Here is a 22,829-nt window from a genome sequence, read left to right on the forward strand (position 1 = left end):
TGTGGAAAACTGTGAAGAATGGCATGCATGTTTTACACTTTTTAAGATTCTGTACTAATTACAAGGTACCAATTAAGAGAATGCTATTGAGTTTATGAAGGTTATTTTCATTGATTTCTTAAAAGGCACCTTGGCTGAGGTAATTTTAATAGTCTTGCTGCTGTTGTGGAGTATGATTTTGAAAAGCCCATTCACTGGTCTTCAGTAAATTAAAATGTAGATGATTTTTCACAAAATGGAACCCAGTGTTTAAGAGATTTTGAAACAACAATTCTAATGCATGACTCAAATCTGTACAGAAGAGGATGTGAGCGCTATCAGGGTACTCTCAGACAGGGCTGTCTCTTGCAGCTGATCCAGCATCTCTGCTTCTCTCTCCTGGAGCATAACAGGCAGTATCAGACAGTTAATGCAACCTCTCTTTCAAAATGCACCATCCTTCCACTGTGGAAATTGGCTGGTTGATATAAATAAGAACCAGGAACTGGAGTAGGCTAGATGGCTTCTTGACCTTGTTCCACAATTCTGTAAGAGTTTCCTGCTCTCTCCCCATGTTCTTTGATTCCTTTGTGGACTGAATATTTGTTATACTGTAACTGGAATATATTCAATGACTCTGCCTCCACCACTCTGGGGAAAGTAATTCAACAGTTCCACAACTTTGAGAGAAGAAAATCCTCCCCATTTTTACCTTAAATTGGTAATCCCTTATTCTGATATGATGCTCCTTAGTTCTAATATTCCACTAAAATAAACAGAGGCTCTTGGAGGTCTATGAGCTAGTCCTCATAAGAGGTTTGGAGGTGGAGAGGATCGGTAACTTTAAATTTCTTCACATTATTGTTTCAGAGTATCTGTCCTGGGACAAGCATGTAGGTGCCATTGCAGAGAAGGAGCATACTTTCTTAAAAGTCTGGGCAGATTCAGGATGTCTTCTAAAACTTTGACAAATTCTAAAGATGCTCATTGGAGAGTATCTTGACTGGTTGCATCAAGATACAAAAGCCTACAAAAACTACAGGGTACAGCCCTGTCCTTCACTGGAAGACCCCTCCCCATTGAGTATGGAGTGTGTAAGAAAGCAGCATCTATCATCAAGGATCCCGCCATCCAGGCCATGATCTCCTCTTGCTGCTGCCATCGGGAATGAGATACAGGAGCCTAAGGTCTGCACTTTTTTGGCTAAATCGACTTAAAATGCATGAACTTACAGAATGCAGGCAAAGTTCAGGGTTATATATTCGTATAAAATTGCTCATTGACCAAGATCAACAGGCTCGCTTTCACTGGAGAGCTGACCTGCCATCATGGAAACCGGGACACGACACCACGACGAATGCGCACAGCCAGCCTTAGCAGCGACACCAACCGGAGCAAAAGGGCTGGGCAGGGCAGCTCTATTTTGAGCGATCACAGATCTCCATCAGCATGTACAGGATTGGGCCGATCTAACTGCCACCCATCAATAAGAGATCATTAAATCTTATTGTAATGACGTACTTCTCTTTCAATATTTTTATTAGTTTCTGCATAGAAAATAGAGTACAAGAAGATATATAAGTAAAAAAAGAACCAAATACATTGTATTAAAAATACAGTTACAATCACAAAACCCTGTATTCATAAAAAATAAATTAAATCTAATATTGAAATATAACAATTTTGTTATACAGAAAAAAATCTAAACCCACTACCAAAGTCAGAGCTGTTAGGAAAAGCAAGAAAAAAGGGGGAAAAAATCCTTATCATATAATAAAATATATTATTAGCCACCATCTGTACTTTTACAACAAATCAAAGGTTTTGAAAATAACTCAAAAATGGTCCCCACAATGTATAAAAGTCTTGACTAGATTCAAAAACTGAACATCGGATCTTCTGTAAATTTAAGCATGACATAACATCCCGTAATCCGTAATGACGTACTTCGAGACACCCATCAAACCCTTTGCTGCAGTCAAAGGACAGCGGTGACTATATCACATCCATTTAGGAGAGCGCCAACCACATCATCAAGAATAATCAGCTTCCTTTGGTATTACTGATTCATATCTTCTATCCAGCATTAGGGTAAAAAAAATATGGTCACCCTAATTATGCTACGTGGAAAGAGAAGGGGGACATTATGGTCAAGAGATGACGCCAAACGTCATCGGGAAGTGGCAAGGAGAGGGAGAGACCAAGAATTGGATGAGGCCAGGGCTGCACGACTCCAGGATCAAAGAGTCAGGACAAAAAAGATGAGAGAAGAGGAGGAGAGGCATGCACGTCTCCAGAATGACAACAACAGGCACAGGAAGAGGAGAGAGAAAGAGACAAAGGAGCTGAGAAATGCACCAAGATCAGAGACAAACAACAAACAGCAGAAGAGATGAAAAGATGATGGATAAAAGGTTTGCACGTCTCCAGAATGACAATGAGAGGCATGATGGTGGCAGATCAACCAGAAATGTTGCCATCAGAAGTGTCTTTCGTTAAACAAGGAGGAGCTATATTTGCCTTGCTACGTGTCTTTCTTCTTTAATAAACTGGCTTTTCTTCTTCAATTTCCAAAGCAAAGCGATACCAATAGCATTCAGGAAAATATAATCTTCATTCTGGTCACATCAGACTGCACTACCTTTCTCTCAAAGGGCGCCCTGAGTCACCCCATTGTCTAATATATAATATATATAAAACAGATTTTTGCACAGTACTGTATTTGTCAACGTGGACTGGAGAGTGACTTTCTGCTGGGAGCAAAGGATATTGGATTGGTGAGGGTGGAACTCTGTGGGAGGGGTGTGGGACAGGTGTTGAAGAAGGAGGTCCAGGGGTGGGGTTGGCGTGGGTGCAGACACACCCAGCCCTGAGACTCCAAGCAAGGTAATTTGATTCCAAACAACTGGTTTATTATTCATTACAGAATGTTTCTCTGGTGCATCACACTTCCTTCCCTATCTCTTCCCATTTACCCCATGATTCCCCCTTCCCTGCCTCCCTTTCCTATTCTCAGTCCACAATAGAGACCCATATCAGAATCAGTCTTATCATCACTCACATACTGTATGTCATAAAATTTGTTTTTTGCAGCAGCAATACATAGAATTCCTGCAGTACGGTACAAAAGTCTCAGGCACCCTAGCTATATATGTACATGTGCCTAAGTCTTTTGCACAGTACTGTACATACTTAGATAATAAATTTCCTTTGAACTTTGAAAATTACCCTTTCAGCATTCACCCCATCAATTCCTTTCAAAGTCTGATATTTTTCAATAAGATCATCTCTCATTTTTCATAACTCTAGTATAGGCCCAAGCTGCCTAACCTTTTGTCCGTTGTCAACATTTTCATCCTAGGGATCAACCTAGTGAACCATCTCTACTCTGGCTCCAAGCAAGTACATCTGTTCTGAAATATGGAAAACAGAAGTCCTCGTGGTGCTGCCTCACCAGTTCCCTGTAAAGCTGCAGTAAAAACATTTAACCCCAGCCCATGCCTCTTTGAATAAAGGCAAAGGTTCTATTGGCTTTCTCAATTACTTTGCTTGTACATACATGCTCATTTCTTATATTTCAGATCTTCTTGCTTCATAACATTTTGTAATCTATAATTTACTTTTTCATTCTTTTTTCTGAAGTGGATAACCTCGTATTTTCCCAAATTATACTGCATCTGACACATTATCCACTTTGCTAATCATCATCAGTCTATCTATATCCCTTTCCAAGCTATTCATACCCTCCCCACAACTTATTCACTCACCTGTCTTTCTTTTATCTGTTCTGCCCAGCTAACCACTGACAAGTAACGTTGTTTCTTGCCGCTGACAGCTCATCAGCATATTATCTACTGAACTTCTGTCTCCATTTAAACCTTTCATGGCAATCTGAGTGTCAGATTGCTGGTTGGAGAAGTTATTTTTTCATAGATTCTGGAAAAATATCTTGATTCAGTGGAGAAGTTGCACAATAGATGACTAAATGGGAATCTCTCTTTGCACATTTTATTTGGTAAGGAAGAACACAAGAGGTTGGGGGGGGTGGGGGGGGGAAAGCGGTTAGTCAGGCAACACCTAAAAAAAACCCACTCCAGCTCAGCAGGACATTCAGCTGGAAGCATCACAGCTGCCTATCACAGATTTCTGTAAGAGCTCATCTTTTATCCTTTATCCCATAACCTTCACTGCTGACCAACTGTTTTCAACTCAGAAAAAAATTACAGCTCTCCTTCGATGTGTATGTGAGTGCAATTAAATATTTATATTGAATCTTGAAGTTGTAACCTGGGGTTAGAATGTGCATCCAAAAGTACTCCTTGGAACATATCTGCACTGTTTTGGCAATAAATGTAGGCAGACCCTTGAAAGATGCTGTGCAAGTAGGTAATGATGGTGTATGGAATGCTTCCCTTCATTGGTCAGAGCATTGAATATGACATTAAGAAAGTCATGTTGCAGTTATATAAAGCTTTCATTAGGCAGCATCTGGACCATAGTGTACATTTCTGGGTGTCCCATTACAGGAAGCTTTGGAAACCATACAGAAAAGATTTACCAGGATACTGCCTGGATTAGAGGATGTGCGCTATAAGGAGAGGTTGAACAAAATTAGGTTGTTTTCTCTGGAGCATTGGAGGCTGAGAAGAGACCTAATAGAAGTTTATTATTTATGAGAGGCATAGATAGAGGACACATTCAAAATCTTTTTTATTTCCCCCAGGGTACAAATATCAAATACTGAAGAACATGCATTTAAGGTGAAAGAGGGAAAGTTTCAGGGAGATGTGGGGAGCAAGTTTTTTACACAGAGAGTGGTAGATGCCTGAAACTGGCTCCCAGGGGAACTGGTAGAAGCAGATATGACGATGCCTTTTTATAGGCTTTTAGATAGACAAATGAATATGCAGAGAATGGAGGGATATGGATCATGCAGAAGCAAAGAGAGTTAGTTTAATTTGGCATTGTGGTCAGCATAGACATTGTGGGCTGAAGGGGCTGTTCCTCTGCTGTACTCTCCTATACTGCTTTATATCAACTTTGCTGCTCATTATATATTCTTCTGCGAATATTTATAAATAGCTAAATATATATACGAACAAATTAATAATCAATGATCTAACAGAATGAAACAACTGGAGTTTAAATGATAGTTCAGTTTTGTCACTATAAATTAACATCGGTTGCAGGCACTAAAAAAGGCAGAGATTTGATCATATTTAGCATTTTTTGGAGAGTTGAATAGTTTCAATGACTAAGTTTTGCAATGCATTTCCAAATGTCCATGTTATTCTGGAAAGTAATTGAAATGTAAAATCAGAAAATTTTCAGAACTGTATTGAGTACTGGATACTGTCCATGATACATACGTTCTTTGTAAATAATAGCTGCGAAATCAATGGGCTGACCCAGCACTGCTTTCTGTACTGTTCCTCAATGCCATAATTGATTTAGTTAGTCATTTCCTTCAAATAAAGAAAAATTGTAAATATAGGATCTTCAATAAAAGCAGAAAATACAGAAAACACTATGTTGAAGCTGTATCTCTGGAAAGATGATATTAAAAGAACAATCATTGAAGTTAGACAAGCTGGGCCATTGAACTGAGAAATTAATTCTGCTTCTCTTTCCATAGATGTCACATGACCTGCTGAGTACTTCGAGTATTTCCTGTTACAATTTTGGATGTCCAGTTTCTGCAGTTTTTTTATATTTTCATTTATTTTTGCCCCTTCCTCACTACGAAACTAATTTTGAACATGTTTAGAAATTATATTTTGCAAATATTTCTTAAACATGAATTATACATGGTTTTGTTTCCTCTGTAGTGAGATATAATACATTTTATTTTAAAGATTATATTGTATAATTATATGGTTATAAGAAAATCTTATAATCTTATAATGACTATTTCTATGCAGAGATCCTTTTAAGAAATCTAGAAAGGGATTTCTGGCATATAAGTTTACACCTTTGAAAAAGGTCCTGCTCAATTAGAAAAGTAAATATGTGGGGGGGGGGAATGCATACTGCTCTCACCCTATTATGATATTCTACTCAGTACAATATCCGCTATACAGTAATAGTTCAGCACAAAATTATTATCAATTCATTCACAAGCTCGGTCATATGTCTTAAGGCATGTAATAAAGGTAACGACATAATTGTAATGGACAATTGTATGTAAGGGAATTGGGAAAATCAGGTTGGTGTCAGATCGCAAGAGAGGGAATTTGTTGAATGCCTACCAGATGGCTTTTTACAGCAGTTTGAGCTTGAGCCTACTCGGGGGAAAGGCTGTCTTAGATTGGGTGTTGTGTAATAACCCAGATTTATTAAGGAGCTTAATGTAAATGAACCTTTAGAGTAGTGATCATAATATGATTAAATTCATACTGCAATTTGAGAGGAAGAAGTATAAGTCACATGTATCAGTATCATAATGGAATAAAGGGAATTACTGAACCAGGAGAGAGGAGCTCTCCCAGGTGGATTGGAGAAGGATACTGGCAGAGATGACGGCAGAATACAGGTGGCTGAAGTTTCTGGGAGTAGTTCACAAGGCGCAGGATAGATATATCCCACAGAAGAAGTTCTCAAATGGCATGGGTAGGCAACTGTGGCTGACAAGGGAAGTTAAGAACTGCATTAAAGTCAAGGTAGCAAAAGTGAGTGGAAATCTGGATGATTGGGAAACTTTTAAAACCCAACAGAAGGCAACTAAAAATGCTATAAGTAGGGAAAAGATGAAATATGAGGGCAAACTAGCTGATAATATAAAGAATGATACTAAAAGTTTTTTGCAGTTATCTAAAGAGCAAAAGGGATGTGAGAGTTGGTATTGGACCACTGGAAAAAGATGCTGGTGAGTTAGTTATGGAGAACAAAGAAGTGGCAGATGAACTTAATGGGTACTTTGCATCCATCTTCACTGTGGAAGACACAAGTATTGCACCAAGGTCCGTGAGTAACAGGGAGCAGGAGTGAGTGCCATTGCTATTAAAAAGGAAAAAGTACTAGGCAAATTCAAAGCTCTTCAGGTGGATAAGTCACCTGGGCCAGATGGACTACATAGAAACATAGAAACTAGGTGCAGGAGTAGGCCATTCGGCCCTTCGAGCCTGCACCGTCATTCAGTATGATCATGGCTGATCATCCAACTCAGAACCCTGTACCTGCTTTCTCTCCATACCCCCTGATCCCTTTAGCCACAAGGGCCATATCTAACTTCCTCTTAAATATAGCCAATGAACCGGCCTCAACTGTTCCCTGTGGCAGAGAGTTCCACAGATTCACCACTCTCTGTGTGAAGAAGTTTTTCCTCATCTGGGTCCTAAAAGGCTTCCCCTTTATCCTTAAACTGTGACCCCTCGTTCTGGACTTCCCCAACATCGGAAACAATCTTCCTGCCTCTAGCCTGTCCAATCCCTTTAGAATTTTATACGTTTCAATAAGATCCCCCCTCAATCTTCTAAATTCCATTGAGTATAAGCCTAGTCGATCCAGTCCTTCTTCATATGAAAGTCCTGCCATCCCAGGAATCAATCAATCCCAGAGTCCTGAGAGAGGTTGCTGAAGAAAGAACGATGCATTTGGTCATGATCTTTCAATAATCACTTCATTCTGGCATGGTCCCGGAGGACTGGAAGGTTGCAAATGTCACTCCACTCTTTAAGAAGGGAGAAAGGCAAAAGAAAGGAAATTATAGGCCAGTTAGCCTAACCTCAATGGTTGGGAATGTGCTGGAGTTGATTATTAAGGATGAGGTTTCGGGGTACTTGGAGACTAATGATAAAATAAGTCAAAGTCAGCATCATTTCTGTCAAGGGAAATCTTGCCTGGCAAATCTGTTAGAGTTCTTCAGGGAAGTAGCAAGCAGACTGGACATACAAGAGGCAGTGGATGTCATTTACTTGGATTTTCAGAAGACATTTGATAATGTGCCACACATGGTGTTACAATCCTATGGCATTACAGGAAAGATACTGACATGGACAGAGGAATGGCTAACAATCAGGAGGCAACAAGTGGGAATAAAGGGGGTCTTTTCTGGTTGGCTGCCAGTGACTAGTGGTGTTCCTTAAGGGTCAGTATTGGGACCACTACCTTTCACATTGTTTGTCAATGATTTGGTTAATGGAATTGATGGTTTTATGGCAAAGTTTACAGATGATACAAAGATATGTGGAGGGGTGGGTAGTGCTGAGGAAGCAATGTGATTGCAGAAGGACTTAGACAAATTGAAAGAACGGGCAAAAAAGTGGTAGGTGGAATACAATGTTGGGAAATGTATGATAATGCATTTTTTTAAAAGGGACTATAGTACGGACTATTATCTAAATGGGGAGAAGGTTTAAACATCAGAGGTGCAGAGGGACGTAGGAGTCCTCGTGCAAGACTCCCAGAAGGTTAATTTACAGGTTGAGTCTGTGGTAAGGAAGGCAATTGCAAAGTTGCATTCATTTCAAGGGGGATAGAATGTAAAAACAAGGATATGATGTTGAGGCTTTATAAGACAGTAATCTGGCCATTGGGGTTTTGTCAATGTTGGAGTATTGTCAATGGTTTTGGGCCCTATATCTCAGAAAAGATGTGTTGTCTTCGGAGAGAGTCCAGAGGAGCTTCATGAGGATGATTCTGGGAATGAACGGGTTAACAGATGAGGAACATTTGGCAGCTTTGGGCCTGAACTCTCAGGAATTTAGAAGAATGCTGGTGTGGCGGGGGGGCAAGGGGGTTCTCATTGGAACCTACTGAATGTTGAAAGGACTAGGTAGGGTGGATGTGGAGAAGATGTTTCCTATGGTGAGGGTATCCAGAACTAGAGGGAACAGCCTCAAAATTGAGGGCCAACCTTTTAGAACAGAAGTAAGGAGGGATTTTTTAGTTAGAGAGTAGTCAATCTGTGGAATGCCCTGCCACAGATAGTGGTGGAGGCCAAGTCTGTGGATATATTTAAGGCAGAAGTTGATAGATTCCGAATCAGTCAGGGTATCAAAGGATATGGCGAGAAGGCAGGTGTATGGGATTGACTGGGATCCGGGATCAGCCATGATGGAATGGCGGAACAGACTCATTGGGCTGAATGGCCTAATTCTGCTCCTTTGTCTTATGGTCTTATGGACTGAGAGTTCACATTGTTAGTATTTTAAAATATTTCTATAAAGCTGTAAATATTTATTTAACCCCATATCTTTCAGACCCCACCATCAGCTCTTGGGTCTTTGGACCCTTCGTCTTCCACCCACCCCAACCGTCCTCCCTCCTCTGACACCACCAACTCGCTTCCCCCCTCTGATCCCAATTCTAATCCGTGCCATATCTTCACAATTCCTCTAATCTTCTCGGCAGAACTTCTGTCCTCAGTGAAGGCCTCACCTTTGTCCTCCTTTGAACATGCCTGCCACCTGTGTTGTCCTCATCTCTGTCTCTGAGCCCATTTCTTTGGCAGGAATTCCACACCCAGCTCTGACGACTCCTTTTCCTGTCTGCAAACCTCCTCCTCCTCCTCTGCTTTGACTCCCCACTCTAGTTCTCTGCTTGCTCTGCACCTTTTCATCTCGAAATGCTGATGAGGCATCAACTGTTTCGACTTGAGCACTCTCTCCTCCTCCAACTTACCCCTCAGAACATACTGCCCTCCAAACTCTCCACACCAATCCCAACCTCACCATCAAACCCGCAGACAAAGGGGGTGCTGTTGGAGTGTGGCACACTGACCTCAAGGCCAGGCAGCAACTCTCAGATACCTCCTTATACCTACCCCTCGAAGGAGTTCTCACTCTAGAGCATCAGAAAATTGACTCCAACACTGACACTGACCTCATCCACTCTGAAGAGCTCCCATCCACTGCCACCAAATTCATAGTTCCCTTAACTCGCACTGCTCACTCCTACCTCCTGCCCAAGGTCCACAAGCTGGAGTGTCCATGTAGGCCCATTGTCTCTACCTGCTCCTGCCCCACTGAATTCATGTCCTCATATCTTGATACCATTCTATCCCCCTTGGTTCAGTCTCTTCCCACCTAGATCCACAACACTTCTCATACACTTGATCTGCTCAGTAACTTTCATTTCTCTGTCCCTGACCACCCCATTTTCACCGAACAATTTTTCCTTTGGCTCCTCCACTTTCACCAAACTTGAGGGGTAGCCATGGACACTTGCATGGACCCCAGCGATGCCTGTCTCTTCATTGAATGCATAGAACAATCCATGTTTGAAGCCTTCCCTGATTATACTCCCCAATTTTTCTTCCGCTACATTGATGACTGTATTGGTGCTGCTTCATGCACCCATGCTGAACTTGTCAATTTTATCAACTTTGCCTCCAAACCTGCTCTTAAATTTACATGGCCCATTTCTGATATCTCTCTCCCCTTTCTAAATCTCTCTGTCTCCATCTCCGGAGGCAAACTGTAAACTGAAGTCTTCTATAAATATACTGATTCACACTTTTATCTTGATTCCCACTCTTGTCACCCTATCTCCTGTAAAAATGCTATTCTCTTTTCTCTGTGTCTTTGCTTCTGCCATGTCTGTTCCCAGCATGTATCTTTCCATTCCAGGACATCAGAGAACAGGGTTAAAGAATAGGAATTCCCTCCCTCCACTATTGATGACACCCTCACCTGCATCTCCTCCAGTTCCCATACATACATGCTCACCCCATCTTACCACTGCCTTAATAATGATAGAGATCCCCCTGTCCTTATGTACTACCCTATCAGCCTCTGCATTGAACACATTATCCTCCACAGTTTCCACAATCTCCAAAGGGATCCCACTACTAAACATATCTTTACCACCCCCATGTCTGCTTTCCACAGAGATTTCTCCCTCACGTTTCCCTTGTCCATTCATCCCTCCCCACTAACCTCCATCACAGCACTCAGCCCTGCAAGCAGCCTACATGCCGCACCTGCCCACACATCACCTCTAGCAGGGCCTCAATCCTTCCAGGTGAGGCAACACTTCACCTGTGCATCTGCCTGGGTCGTCTATTGTCTCCAGTGCAGCCTCCTCTACATTGGTGAGCCCCGTCATAAGTTAGTGGACCGCTTCATCGAGCACCTCTGCACCATCCACCACAAGCGGAACTTGCTGGTGTCCAAATATTTCAGTTCCTGTTCCGACATGTCAGTCCATAGCCTTCTCTTGTGCCAAGATGAGTCTACCCTCAGGGTGGAGGAGCAACGCCTTATATACTGTCTGGGTAATCTCCAACCTAATGGCATAAATGTTGATTTCTCCTTCCAGTAAACAAATTTCCCATTCCTCCTCTATTCCCCACTGTGATATTTTACCTCTTCTCACCTACCTGTTATATTCCCAGGGTTCCCTCCACCTTCCATTTTTCCTATGGTCCACAATACTCTTCTATCAGATTTCCTTGTCTCCAGCCCTTGACCTTTCCTACCCAGCTGGCTTTAGCTATCACTTCCAGCTAGCTTCTTTCCCCTCGGCCATTTTTTTATTTTGGTATCTTTCCCCTTCCTTTTCAGTCCAGAAGAAGGGTCTCAGCCTAAAATGTTGAATATCTATTTATTTCCATAGATGCGGCCTGCCCTGCTGAGATTCTCCAGCATTTTGTGTGAGCTGCTCTGGATTTCCAGCATCTGCAGGACTTCTTCGTGTTTATTATTTAACATCTGTTTTAGTAGCTTTTTGAGTAACACTGGGAGTATTTTTTTAAATTCATCTTTTGATAACAAACTTCCCTTAACTCACAAATTCCATTGCTTTAAAATTTCACTGAGAAGTGAATCTTTGTTTAAGAAATGAGGCTACGCTCATACTCTACACATTCTGGCTTTAAAAGAAGAGTTTTTTTTCTTATAGGTACTCATTTCAAGATGAGGAAGATATGTTTATGGTGGTAGATCTGCTGCTAGGTGGAGATTTACGATATCATTTACAGCAAAATGTACACTTCAAGGAAGAAGCAGTGAAGCTCTATGTGTGTGAACTGGCATTAGCTTTGGATTACCTACAAAGCTACCACATCATCCACAGGTTCGTGTGAATGAAATATATAGTACTGTGTTGCCACACCTGTTGAATTCATTTTCATGAACATCTGATCATTAGTAAATATCCTGCATGCTCATCAGCTTTTATATACATACTGTCAAAAAGAGAACAGTGCCTATGTGTTAAGGTATTAGCAAGGAAGTGTATAGAAGACAGAGACATTAAAATGTTTGAGTCATTCAGAAGTTGTATAAAAAAAATTACTTTTAACGAAATGTTTTTACTTTACTGTATATGTATTGAAAATGGACTTAACAAATGAAAAAAAATGCGCTGTTGGAGTTCTAATGATGAATTATTTGAATAATTTTATAAATGTAGAAAACTTGGTAAGACACAGAAGACACACATACAGACAGACAGACATACTTCATTGATCCCAAGGGAAATTGGGTTTCGTTACAGCCGCACCAACCAAGAATAGTGTAGAAATATGGCAATATAAAACTATAAGTAATTCAATAATAATAGGTAAATTATGCCAAGTGGAAATAAGTCCAGGACCAGCCTATTGGCTCAGTGTGTCTGACACTCCGAGGGAGGAGTTGTAAAGTTTGATGGCCTCAGGCAGGAAGGACTTCCTATGCCGCTCGGTGTTGTATCTCGGTGGAATGAGTCTCTGGCTGAATGTACTCCTGTGCCAAACCAGTACATTATGAAGTGGATGGGAGACATTGTCCAAGATGGCATGCAACTTGGACAGCATCCTCTTTTCAGACACCACCGTCAGAGAGTCCAGTTCCACCCCCACAATATCACTGGCCTTACGAATGAGTTTGTTGATTCTGTTGGTGTCTGCTACCCTCAGCCTGCTGCCCCAGCACACAACAGCAAACATGATAGCACTGGCCACCACAGACTCGTAGAACATCCTCAGCATCGTCCGGTAGATGTTAAAGGACCTCAGTCTCCTCAAGAAGTAGAGACGGCTCTGACCCTTCTTGTAGATAGCCTCAGTGTTCTTTGACCAGACTTTCTTATAAATGAAACAATTACTTGCAAAAGGAGAAATATTTAAATAGTAGCCATCTCCTGTAAATTTGTTTTATTTTGCAAGTCTGTTTATTCATTATCAGATGTATAGGACACATAAGTCTTCTCTGGTGTTAATGGGCCCACCAATCCCAAGTATTCCATGAACTTTCCATCTACACACACATGGCTGAGACATACTATTGAAAAGAAAATACTATTTGCTGATATGTATAGCATACTAATATATAGCTTAGAGCTTTAAAGTTTTAGTAGTTAGTGGGATGCTTCATATCTGAACACAAGATACAATACGCATATGCTGCAACAGAATTCTATAACAAAAACAAAGGATGTGATTTGATTACTACTTTATCATTTCCTGTCAGCCATCTTATGTACAGTGCCTAGAATGACTTTATGGGCATACAATCAATAATTTTTAAAAAATATATATATAAAAGCTATCTTATGTATTTATATTTATAGTACTTTTTATCCTTATTGTTTTTGTTTTTTGTGCTGTATGGAATTCAAAGTAACAATTATTTCATTCTCTACTACTAGTAGTGACACTACTAGAAATCTGAAATCTTGAAACTGATGATATTAATATCTCAATGATTTATCATCATCAAATCAAAGTTTTTTGCCTAGAGAAATATTTATACTTTGCTTTCATAAATTCAATTTAAGCAATAATTTGATGACTGGTATCATTTAAGTGGATATCAACATTTTGGGCTTATTTACACAGTTCTTTGCAGTCTCATTAGAAGATGCTATATATCTATAATAAGAAAGACACATTCCTTGGTACCGGATGATTGGGACAGGCTCATTGAATAAGTAATCCAATAGCCAAGCTGTCAAGATTCTGAAATGGCTTTTTGAAAATGGTGCAAATTACCAGGTTGATACTGTGATAGTGACAGCGAAAGGCCAATAGCCCTGTTTATTCAATGATGCAGTCGGAAAAAATGTGCTAGCAGGTATTTACAAAGTCTACGTCTCTAACCACATCATCAAATTAGACAACTAGATCCAATAGATTGATTGACAGGTGCTAAATTCAATGGTTTTACAAAGATTATACTTTTGAATAGGTGAGGAAATGCTGCATTGAGCTCACGTATGTCTCTTTACACCTTAATTATGCTGAGTTTTATTCAAAAAGAACATTCAATATTTTTCTTAAGTTTTCTGGATCTTTTGGTTCAAAATTCATTGGTTCAAAAATACATAATTCCAGCTGCTCACTTAATTTCTTGGATCCTGAAATGGACTCTAAACATTTTGTTCTAAACAGTAATTAAGCAGATTTCCTGACATTACACTCTGCTGCAGCTGCACTGTTTCTCATATCACTTTATTATGATGTTTACTGCTGAATGTGCAAATTAGGAATTACAATGCATTGAACCATAGCCACAACATTAATGCTGTCAAGAGCTGTGAACCTTCACTGTAATTACACTAATTGACATTACCACTTTAATGGATATTTCAATGGTTGTTACAGGAGAGATATAAAGTTTGTGCCAATGGCGAAGGAGTGTTTTTGCACCAGAGAATCTAGGGCTGGATGGTGGCAAAGTGGTTAGGATAATGCTGTACAGTGCCAGCAATCGGAAGATTGGGGTGTTGCCTGTAAGGATTTTGTATGTTCTCCCCATGACCATGTGGGTTTCCTCCTGGTGCTCTGGTTTCCACCCACATTCCAAATACATGCTGTACGGGTTAGGGTTGGTAAATTGTGAGCGTGCTACGTTGGCACCAGAAGCACGGTGACAGTTCCAGGCTGCCCCCAGCATATCCTCAAACTGTGTTGGTGGTTGACACAAATGAAACACTTCACAGTATATTCTGATGTTTCAACCTACGTGTGACAAATAAATCTAATCTAATTTAATCTACTGCCCATATGGACGTGTCTAAGGTCTCAACAGAGTCACAGATTAAGAGTTATACAGCATAGAAATGGGCCCTACAGCCAAAGTCATCCAGCCAACCAAGTTGCCTACCTGAGCTAGTCTCATTTATCTGTATTTGCTTCATAGCACTCTAAATCTTCCAATCCATGTACCTGGCTAAATGTCTTTTCAATATTGTAACTGTACCCACCTCTACTACTTTCTCTGGCAGTTTGATCCATATACCTACTGCCCACTGTGTGAATAAATTGTCCTCTAATCCCTTTTAAATCTTTCCCCTCTTTAATCTATGTGCTCTATTTTTATATTCTCCTCCCCTGAGGAAAGCAGAGTGAAAATTCATTTTACCTAATGTCCCTTGTGATCTTATATACTTCTGTAAGGTCACCCTCTCAGCCTTCTACTCTTCAGGGAAAAATAACCCAACCGTAACTCATCCCTCCTTATAACTCAAGCTCTCCAGTGCCAGGAACATCCTTGTAAATATTGTCTTCATCCTTTTCAGCCTAATGATATGCTAGGTGATTATAAGTGCACATAATGCATCCAACTGTGGCTTCAGCAATGCCTTCTACAGCAATAACATGAAATCCCAACTCCCTGCGTTGAAATGGCTAATAAGAGGGGGCATAACATTAAGGTAATTGGAGGAAAGTATAAGGGAATGTCAGAGATAATTTTCTTTACACAAAGAGTTGTGGGTGCATGGAACATACTCCCAGGGTAGTTGTAGAGACAGATACATTAGGGACATTTAAGAAATTCTTAGGTGTGTGGATGAAAGAAAATTGGAGGACTATGTGGGAGGGAAGATTTAGATTGATCTTGGAGTTGGGTAAATGTACGGATATACTGTGCTGTTTTCTGTGTAACTGTTGAAGATAACCACTGTGAGAAAGCATTTGGATTTATTGCTTCAGTTAGTAATTCTTTAGAAAACAGAAAGATCCATTATTTGTACCTTGAACAATGTGACAGTTGATTATTTTTAAGATGAGTGGATACTTGCAGCTGGAGTACATCAATACAGAGTAAGCACTGTATTTCAGCAAGTACTAGGATTTGTGGATTACACTGAAAATAAGAAACATATTTTACCTAATTGAGATCTTGTGTGGTTGACACTATTCAAATAAATAATGTGAGACATTTCTATCCCTTTTCATTTTACTTGTAAAGCTGAAATCAGAATGAAGTGATTTGTAAAATGAAATATCATCAAGTAATTTATGGTCTTCTTGATGACATTATCTTTTGAAACATGACCCTTCTTTATGCCAACATTTTAAAAACCTTAACATCAGTTTAATGAATCATTTCTTGCTTGCACATAAGTGGAACAATATTGTGGGAGTGAATCATTTGAAATCGTGCTATTAAACATGATCAAGGGTTTTCATGGAAGCTAGTATGTTTGTAGATAAGTTTATCCTTTCTCAGCAGTGAACATATGGGCTGAATTAGATGGGTGGAAAATCCAGTTTCAAGAACCAATTTGAGCCTGGTTTGTTTGCCTGGGCATAGAATGTAGAGGAAGAAATTAGTCTTCTACTGTCTTTAAGGGAGAGCATATTAAAGGAGAGGTAGGGAACAAACTATTTCACTGTACCTCAGTGCTTGTGACAATAGTAAACCAATTTACCAAATGACTTGCTTCTCCAGTTTCCTTGCTGCTAAGATGGCTGAAATGTTTTGTGGGATATGCAGATTCTGTAGTAGCTGAGAGAAGTGGCACTAGACAGAATGGGAAAGTGAGTGAGTAGTGTTGGATTTTGTGTGATCCTTTCTCTAAAACCTGTCCGCCGTTTTCAGGGCTCAAATCAGGAACGTGAAGTAATACTCACCATTTGCCTGGATGAGAGCAGCTGCAGCAACACACAAAAAAGGGCAGCGCCATCCAAACCATAGCACCCCTCCACAACCATTTACTCACTTCACCACTGATGTGCAGTGGCTGCAATTTGTACCATCTGTGGGATGCACTGCAGGAACTCAGCGAGAGTCAATTAGAGAGCACAGCCTCTACCAGCTAGAATGAGGAAGACAGCAAAAACATGGGAACACCTGCACCTGGAAGTTCCCCTTTCTGTGCAGCCATTGTGAGTGTGGTTTGTGTAAGTGTGGGGAGCTGAGGCTTCGGCTCAAGAGGTTTCAGCATGAGGAGGCTGAGTAAGTGGCCCAATTATTAGGAGTGAGAGGGGATCTTTACAAAGCCTTTGGTAAGGAAGTGCAGGTAAAACCAAGTAAGTTTTCAATTTGCTATTGAACCTTAGTACTGGATTTGTATTTATTTTGGGTTTATTTACAGAAAGTGTATACGACAGGGCTTTGTGGCCCAACAAGTCATGCTGCCTGGCAACCCCCCTATTTTAACACTAGCCTGATCACAAGACAATTTACAATGACCAGTTAACCTATTAACCAGTATATCTTTGGACTGTCAGGGGAAACTGGAGCAGATGGAGGAAACCCATGCGATCATGGGGAGTACATACAAACTCCTTATAGATGGTGCCAGAATTGAACTGTGTACTCTGACTCTGACACCCCAAGTTGTATTAGTGTTACACTAATTGCTCTGTTGCCATTGATTCTGTGCAGGCTGGATAGTAGTTAGGGCAGTGGGCTGCTCCTACTGATGTGATGATTCAGGGGTCCTCGCAATCTCCCTGATGATTGCACCTGTGAGAAATGCACTCAGTTGTAGCTTCTGACAGACTGGGTCAAGGAACTGGATCTGAAGTTGGGCCATCTGGGAAGCTGAGAGAATCATAGGTGAGGCCTTTACTGAGGGGCTCACACCAAAGGAACAGGTTTCTGATGGAGGAGTGACTACCAGAAAAAGTAAGGGGAGTAGTCAGTGTTTGGTTCCCCCTGTGGCCATTCCAGCACCAGCAGGTGCACCTCCTTAGATACTGTTGAGAGGGATGTTCTTTCAGGGGATAGCAGTAATAGTCAGGACTCTTGAACCTTGGCTGGCTCAGAGGGGAAGAGTGCTGTCAGAAAGGGCGATAATAATGGGAGTCTGAATAATGAATGGACATGGGATTCTGAGGCCATAGAGGAGATGCCAGGATGGTGCCAGGGTCAAGAATATTTCTGAGCAGTTGCAGAAAATTCTCGGGTGGGATGGGGAACATCCAGAAGTCGTTACACATGATGGGACAAAGGACATAGCTAGAACAAGGGACAAGGTTCTGTGAAATGAGCATAGGGAGTTATGAAAGTTAAGTTAAGAAAGAGGACCTCATGGGTAGCGGTCTCTAGCTATCTTCAGCTGCCAAGTGCTACTGAGGACAGAAATAGAAAGATAGGCCAAATGAATTGGCAGCTGAGAAGCTGGCGCAGAGGACAAGGATTCATGTTCTTGAAACATTGGGATCACTTCAGGAGTCAACCAACACCTGGCAGATCCTTTCTAATGCCATCAAAATTGGCTTCCCTTTAATTTGGAATCATATCCCAAGGACCTGTCCTATTCTTCTCCATAATTTTGTCATGAAATTAGTAACTTGATCTAATGCATATCCCCATTCACACTTCTGTCATTTGTCCTGTCTCGTTTCCAAACAGGAATCCAGTATTGGCTCTCTCTTGTTATATATTGATTAAGAAAACTTTCCTGAACAAATTTGACAAACTCTTTCTCATCCAGTCCTTTTAAAGTATGGAAGTTCAAGTTAATATGTGGAATCACCTATTATCAAAACCTTATTTTTCTTCAAACAGTCTGTGATCTCAGTACAAATTTGTTCCTCTAATCTCCACTGACTATTAAGTGGTCTGTAATATAATCCCATTAATGAAGACATCCCTTTATTATTCCTCAGTTCCACCTGTATAGCCTCAGTAGATAACTACCCAGTCCGTTCTGTCTCAGCACTGAGCACTGCCGTGACATTTTCCCTGAGGAGTGATAACACCCCTCCTCCATATCTATCATGTCTAAACCATCAGAACCCCAGAAAATTGATAAGGCCTCCTGCAATCAAGTCTCAGTAATGGTTACAATGTTATAATTCCACATGTTGATCCATGCTCTAAGCTCATCTGCCTTCCTTACAATCCTAGCCTCACTAGCAATTTTGAGATCACCACCCTAGAGGTTCTGTCCTTTAACATTGCATTTAACTCCCTGAACAAACTTTGCAGGACCTCCTCACCCCTACTGCCTATGCCATTGCTACCAATGTGGACCATGACTTATGGCAACTCATTCTCTCCCTTAAGAAAACCATACATTTGATCCAGGATGTCTCTGACCCTGGCATCTGGGAGGTAAAATACCATCCAGGAATCTCATTCTCATCCCCAGATCCTCCTGTCTGTTCTCTAGCCAATGACTCCACTAACATTTCTGCTTGTTTCTTCTCCCCCTTCCTTTCTGAGTCACAGAGCCAGTCTCAGTCCCAGCAACCTGATGGCTGTAGCTTTCCTTAGTTAGGTCATTCCGCCAAATAGTATCCAAAACAATATACTTGTTATTGAGGGGTATAGCCACAGGGTTACCCTGCACTATACTCCCCTTTCCCCCTCTTGACTGTTGCTGAGTTATTTGTGTCCTGCACCCCAGATGTAGCTACCTCCCTGTATCTCCTGTCAACCTCCCAAATGGACTGAAGGTCATCCAACTCCAGCTCCCCTTCCCTAACATAGTCTATAAGAAGTAGTATTGGATGCACTTCTTGCAGGTTTAGTAGTTGAGGACACTGGAGGTATCCAAGTCTTGAGAGGGAGAGAGAGAGAGAGAGAAAAAGAAAAAAGACACCCACTCGAACCCTTGCTCACACTACGGCTGCTCCACTTAAATCCAATTTATCTTTATTGGCTCTTGCCAAACACTTCATAACCCAAACATCAAGATCCTCAGAAAGTCCTGACATGCCCCACTTGCATTTTTGATCTTGGGATTAAAATCCACAACTAATGGCTTCTACAATCTCAGGATTCACATATCTTTGCACAGCTGAATTATAGCCTGATTGCATATTGTCATAACACACCAACATTCAATCCATAAACACAGAAGTGATCTTCATACTCCAGTCACTGAGATGAGACAGGAAGTATGTCAGTTGTTTTAATCACAATTTATAAGTTTGCTTGCCCATTGTTGGTTGCATAGATTAATAATCCTCCACACTTCCTGTCAAAGTTCCAGGTATGAGAAGGAAAGCAGAGAATCACTTGTATTGCTGATGAAATAATGTCTCATCCATGTACTTTATATTAGCAGGTGTAATTTCAACTGAAACTCCTCCATGTTAGTGTATTCAACCTTGTTCATAGTATCACACGCACACTTCCCTATGTACCGTTGTATGAATTACATAGTTTGATTTCTAGTTATCACATGAATATGTTCAGAGTTGATATCAGATCCTTCCTTATTTCTGGAGATTCAATGCAGCCATGACTGGAGTTAAAATGTAGTAAAATAGAGCTGTATATCTGAATTAATCAAAATATCAATAATATTTTCTTATTGGGTCCTTAGAATTTTCAAATCATTTTGTAAATCCTGTCTTTTATTTCTAATTTTTCATCTCCAAATGTACAGGTATCATTTACGTAACTGTACCATTTGGCTGCTAATATTGTGTACAGGGAACCACATCTACAGTGCAGTTGCAAGCAATGAATCTTAATGGATGTTGCTGTGAAGCCCATGGTAGCTTTTATGCAGTGTCACTTCATGAACTGAGATCTTAAAGCTGAATAATAGGATTTTTCATGCTTTCGTGAGCTGGGTATAATTGATTAGAATTTCAGAGAAATAACTCCATGATGTAGCTGTTTGCTTTATTTTAAAGACATCCATATACACAATGAACAATTGCCTCAAAAATCACAGCAATTTAAATAAAATTTCAGACATTTCCTTTTATTTGCTGATGAAATTAATGTTTGTCCCATTTTCTGAATTTCCTTTGTCACTGTAACTTGTCAGCTGGAAAATAACTTGTCAGCTGCAGTCTTTAAATCCTTGGCATTTAGATTGGCACTTTATTCTCACTTATCTTCAAGTTTTATTGTTTATTCCAGTGGATAATAAGATGGTTATTTGAATGTGCATAATAAACCTTTGTTTTTCATGCAAATTATCCACAAGCAGCCATACAAAAGAAATTTAGATTTTACACTGGAATCGTTAAGCATTCCTCCAATTATTTACAAGCATTTCTTTTACTTATTTTTCACAGTCCAGGCATGAAAAATATTTGTTGCCCAATCCTTAACTGCTCTTGAGTTCTCAATTTCCTGCAGTCTTGCAGATGAATAAAACTCTACAGTTCTGTTGGGGGAGGGAGTTCCGAGATTAATGCCAAGTGACAATGATGGAATGGTAATGTATTTCCTACTGTGCAATTCAAAGGAGAATACATAATTAGAGGCCTGAAGCCTTTGTCCTTCTTGGTAGTGGAGGTTGTGGGTTTTGCATAGACTATTTTCTGAACGGAGAGCAAATTCAGAAATCAGAAGTGCCAAGGAGCTTGGGAGTTCTAGTGCAAGATTTCCTAAAGGTTAACTTGTAGGCTGAGTCTGTGGTGAGGAAGGCAAATGCAATGTTATCATTCATTTCCAGAGGATTAGAATATAAAAGCAAAGATGTAATGCCGAGGCTTTACAAGGTGTTGGTCAGACTGCACTTGGAGTATTGTGTGTAGTATTGGTCTCCAGAACTACTGAAGCTTTGGGCCTCCTCCAGGCTGCTCTGGGGATTTGGATCTAAGGACTCAGTTTGGTTCAGAATGCTAGTTGCTGCTTGCTCTTGTTTGCATGATTTGTGTTTTCTTTTCTCTTCCTCTGGGGTTAGGCTTTTTTTAACTGGATTCTTTTGGGTCTCTTGCGGTGCGGCTGCCTGGAAGCAAACAAATCTCAAGATTGCATAATTTATACAATGTACTATGAATTCTTTGAATCTAAGAAATGGTGTGCTGGAATCAGAGAGCGTCCAGAGGAGGTTCACGAGAATGATTCCAGGAAGGAAAGGGTTAACATATGAGGAATGGTTTATGGCTCTGGGCATGTACATGCTGGGGGTTAGAAAAATGAGGGAGGGTTCTCATTGAAATATTGTAAGGCCTAGATAGAGTGAATGTGGAGAAAATGTTTCCTATAGCAGGGGAGTCTAGCAGGGGAAGACACAGCCTCAGAATACAACGAGGTTGCTTTAGAACAGAGATGACAAGGCATCTCTTTACTGAAAGGATGATGAATCTGTGGAATTCATTGCTATAAAGAGCTGAGGCCATGCCTATTTAAAGTGGAGGTTGATAGGTACTTAGTTTGTAATTGTGTCAAAAGGTTATGGGGAGAAGGAAAGGAATAGGCTGAGAGGGAAGATTAATCAGCCATGATGGAATGGCAGAGCAGACTCGATGGACCAGATAGCCTAATTCTGCTCCTATGTCTTATGTTTTTATGGTGTTTAATGAATATCCTGGACAACTGATTGCCATGCATTTTGAAAGAGTAGCATTGAAGAAGCGGTTTACCATTGGTGAAAGGAATGAATGTTTATGGTGGCTGTGAAGATGCCTGCCAATCAAGTGTGCTGCTTTGTTTTGAATTGTGCTGTGCTCCTTGAGGGTCTTTGGAGTTCCAATGAATCAGACAAGTAGAAAAATACTTTGTAAAGCAGTAAAACTAGGCAGTAGATTCTTCACCAAATTAAGGCAGGGCAATACATTGAATGATTTTCTGAAATTTGGCTACTGCTGTATGGAGTTTACACATTCTCCCTGTGACCACGTGAGTTTCCTCTGGTAATCCACTTTCCTCCCACATCCCAAAGATATGTAGCTTGACAGATTAATTGAATTTTGTAAATTGTGGAGCTGAGTTGTAGAGTCTTGGGGGAGTTGATGAAAATGGGGGGAGAAGAGCAGGTGGGATTAGGGTATGATT

At 40.6% G+C, this 22,829-nt stretch overlaps 1 protein-coding gene across 5 annotated transcripts in view; it reads left to right on the forward strand.

The window, feature by feature from the left end:
* Positions 1-22,829, forward strand: part of LOC140726361 (serine/threonine-protein kinase 32B-like) — a 291,326-nt gene that overhangs the window by 146,471 nt on the left and 122,026 nt on the right. For 4 of the 5 annotated variants that reach the window (XM_073042634.1, XM_073042632.1, XM_073042633.1 and 1 more), the window contains one exon: positions 11,821-11,994. The exons of the other annotated variant lie outside the window; for it this stretch is intronic. In XM_073042634.1, the coding sequence (XP_072898735.1) occupies positions 11,821-11,994 (174 nt within the window). The remainder of the gene's footprint in view (positions 1-11,820; positions 11,995-22,829) is intronic. 5 annotated transcript variants of the gene reach the window in all.

Source organism: Hemitrygon akajei, chromosome 4 (assembly GCF_048418815.1).
Source record: "Hemitrygon akajei chromosome 4, sHemAka1.3, whole genome shotgun sequence".
Classification (NCBI taxonomy): Eukaryota; Metazoa; Chordata; class Chondrichthyes; order Myliobatiformes; family Dasyatidae; genus Hemitrygon; species Hemitrygon akajei.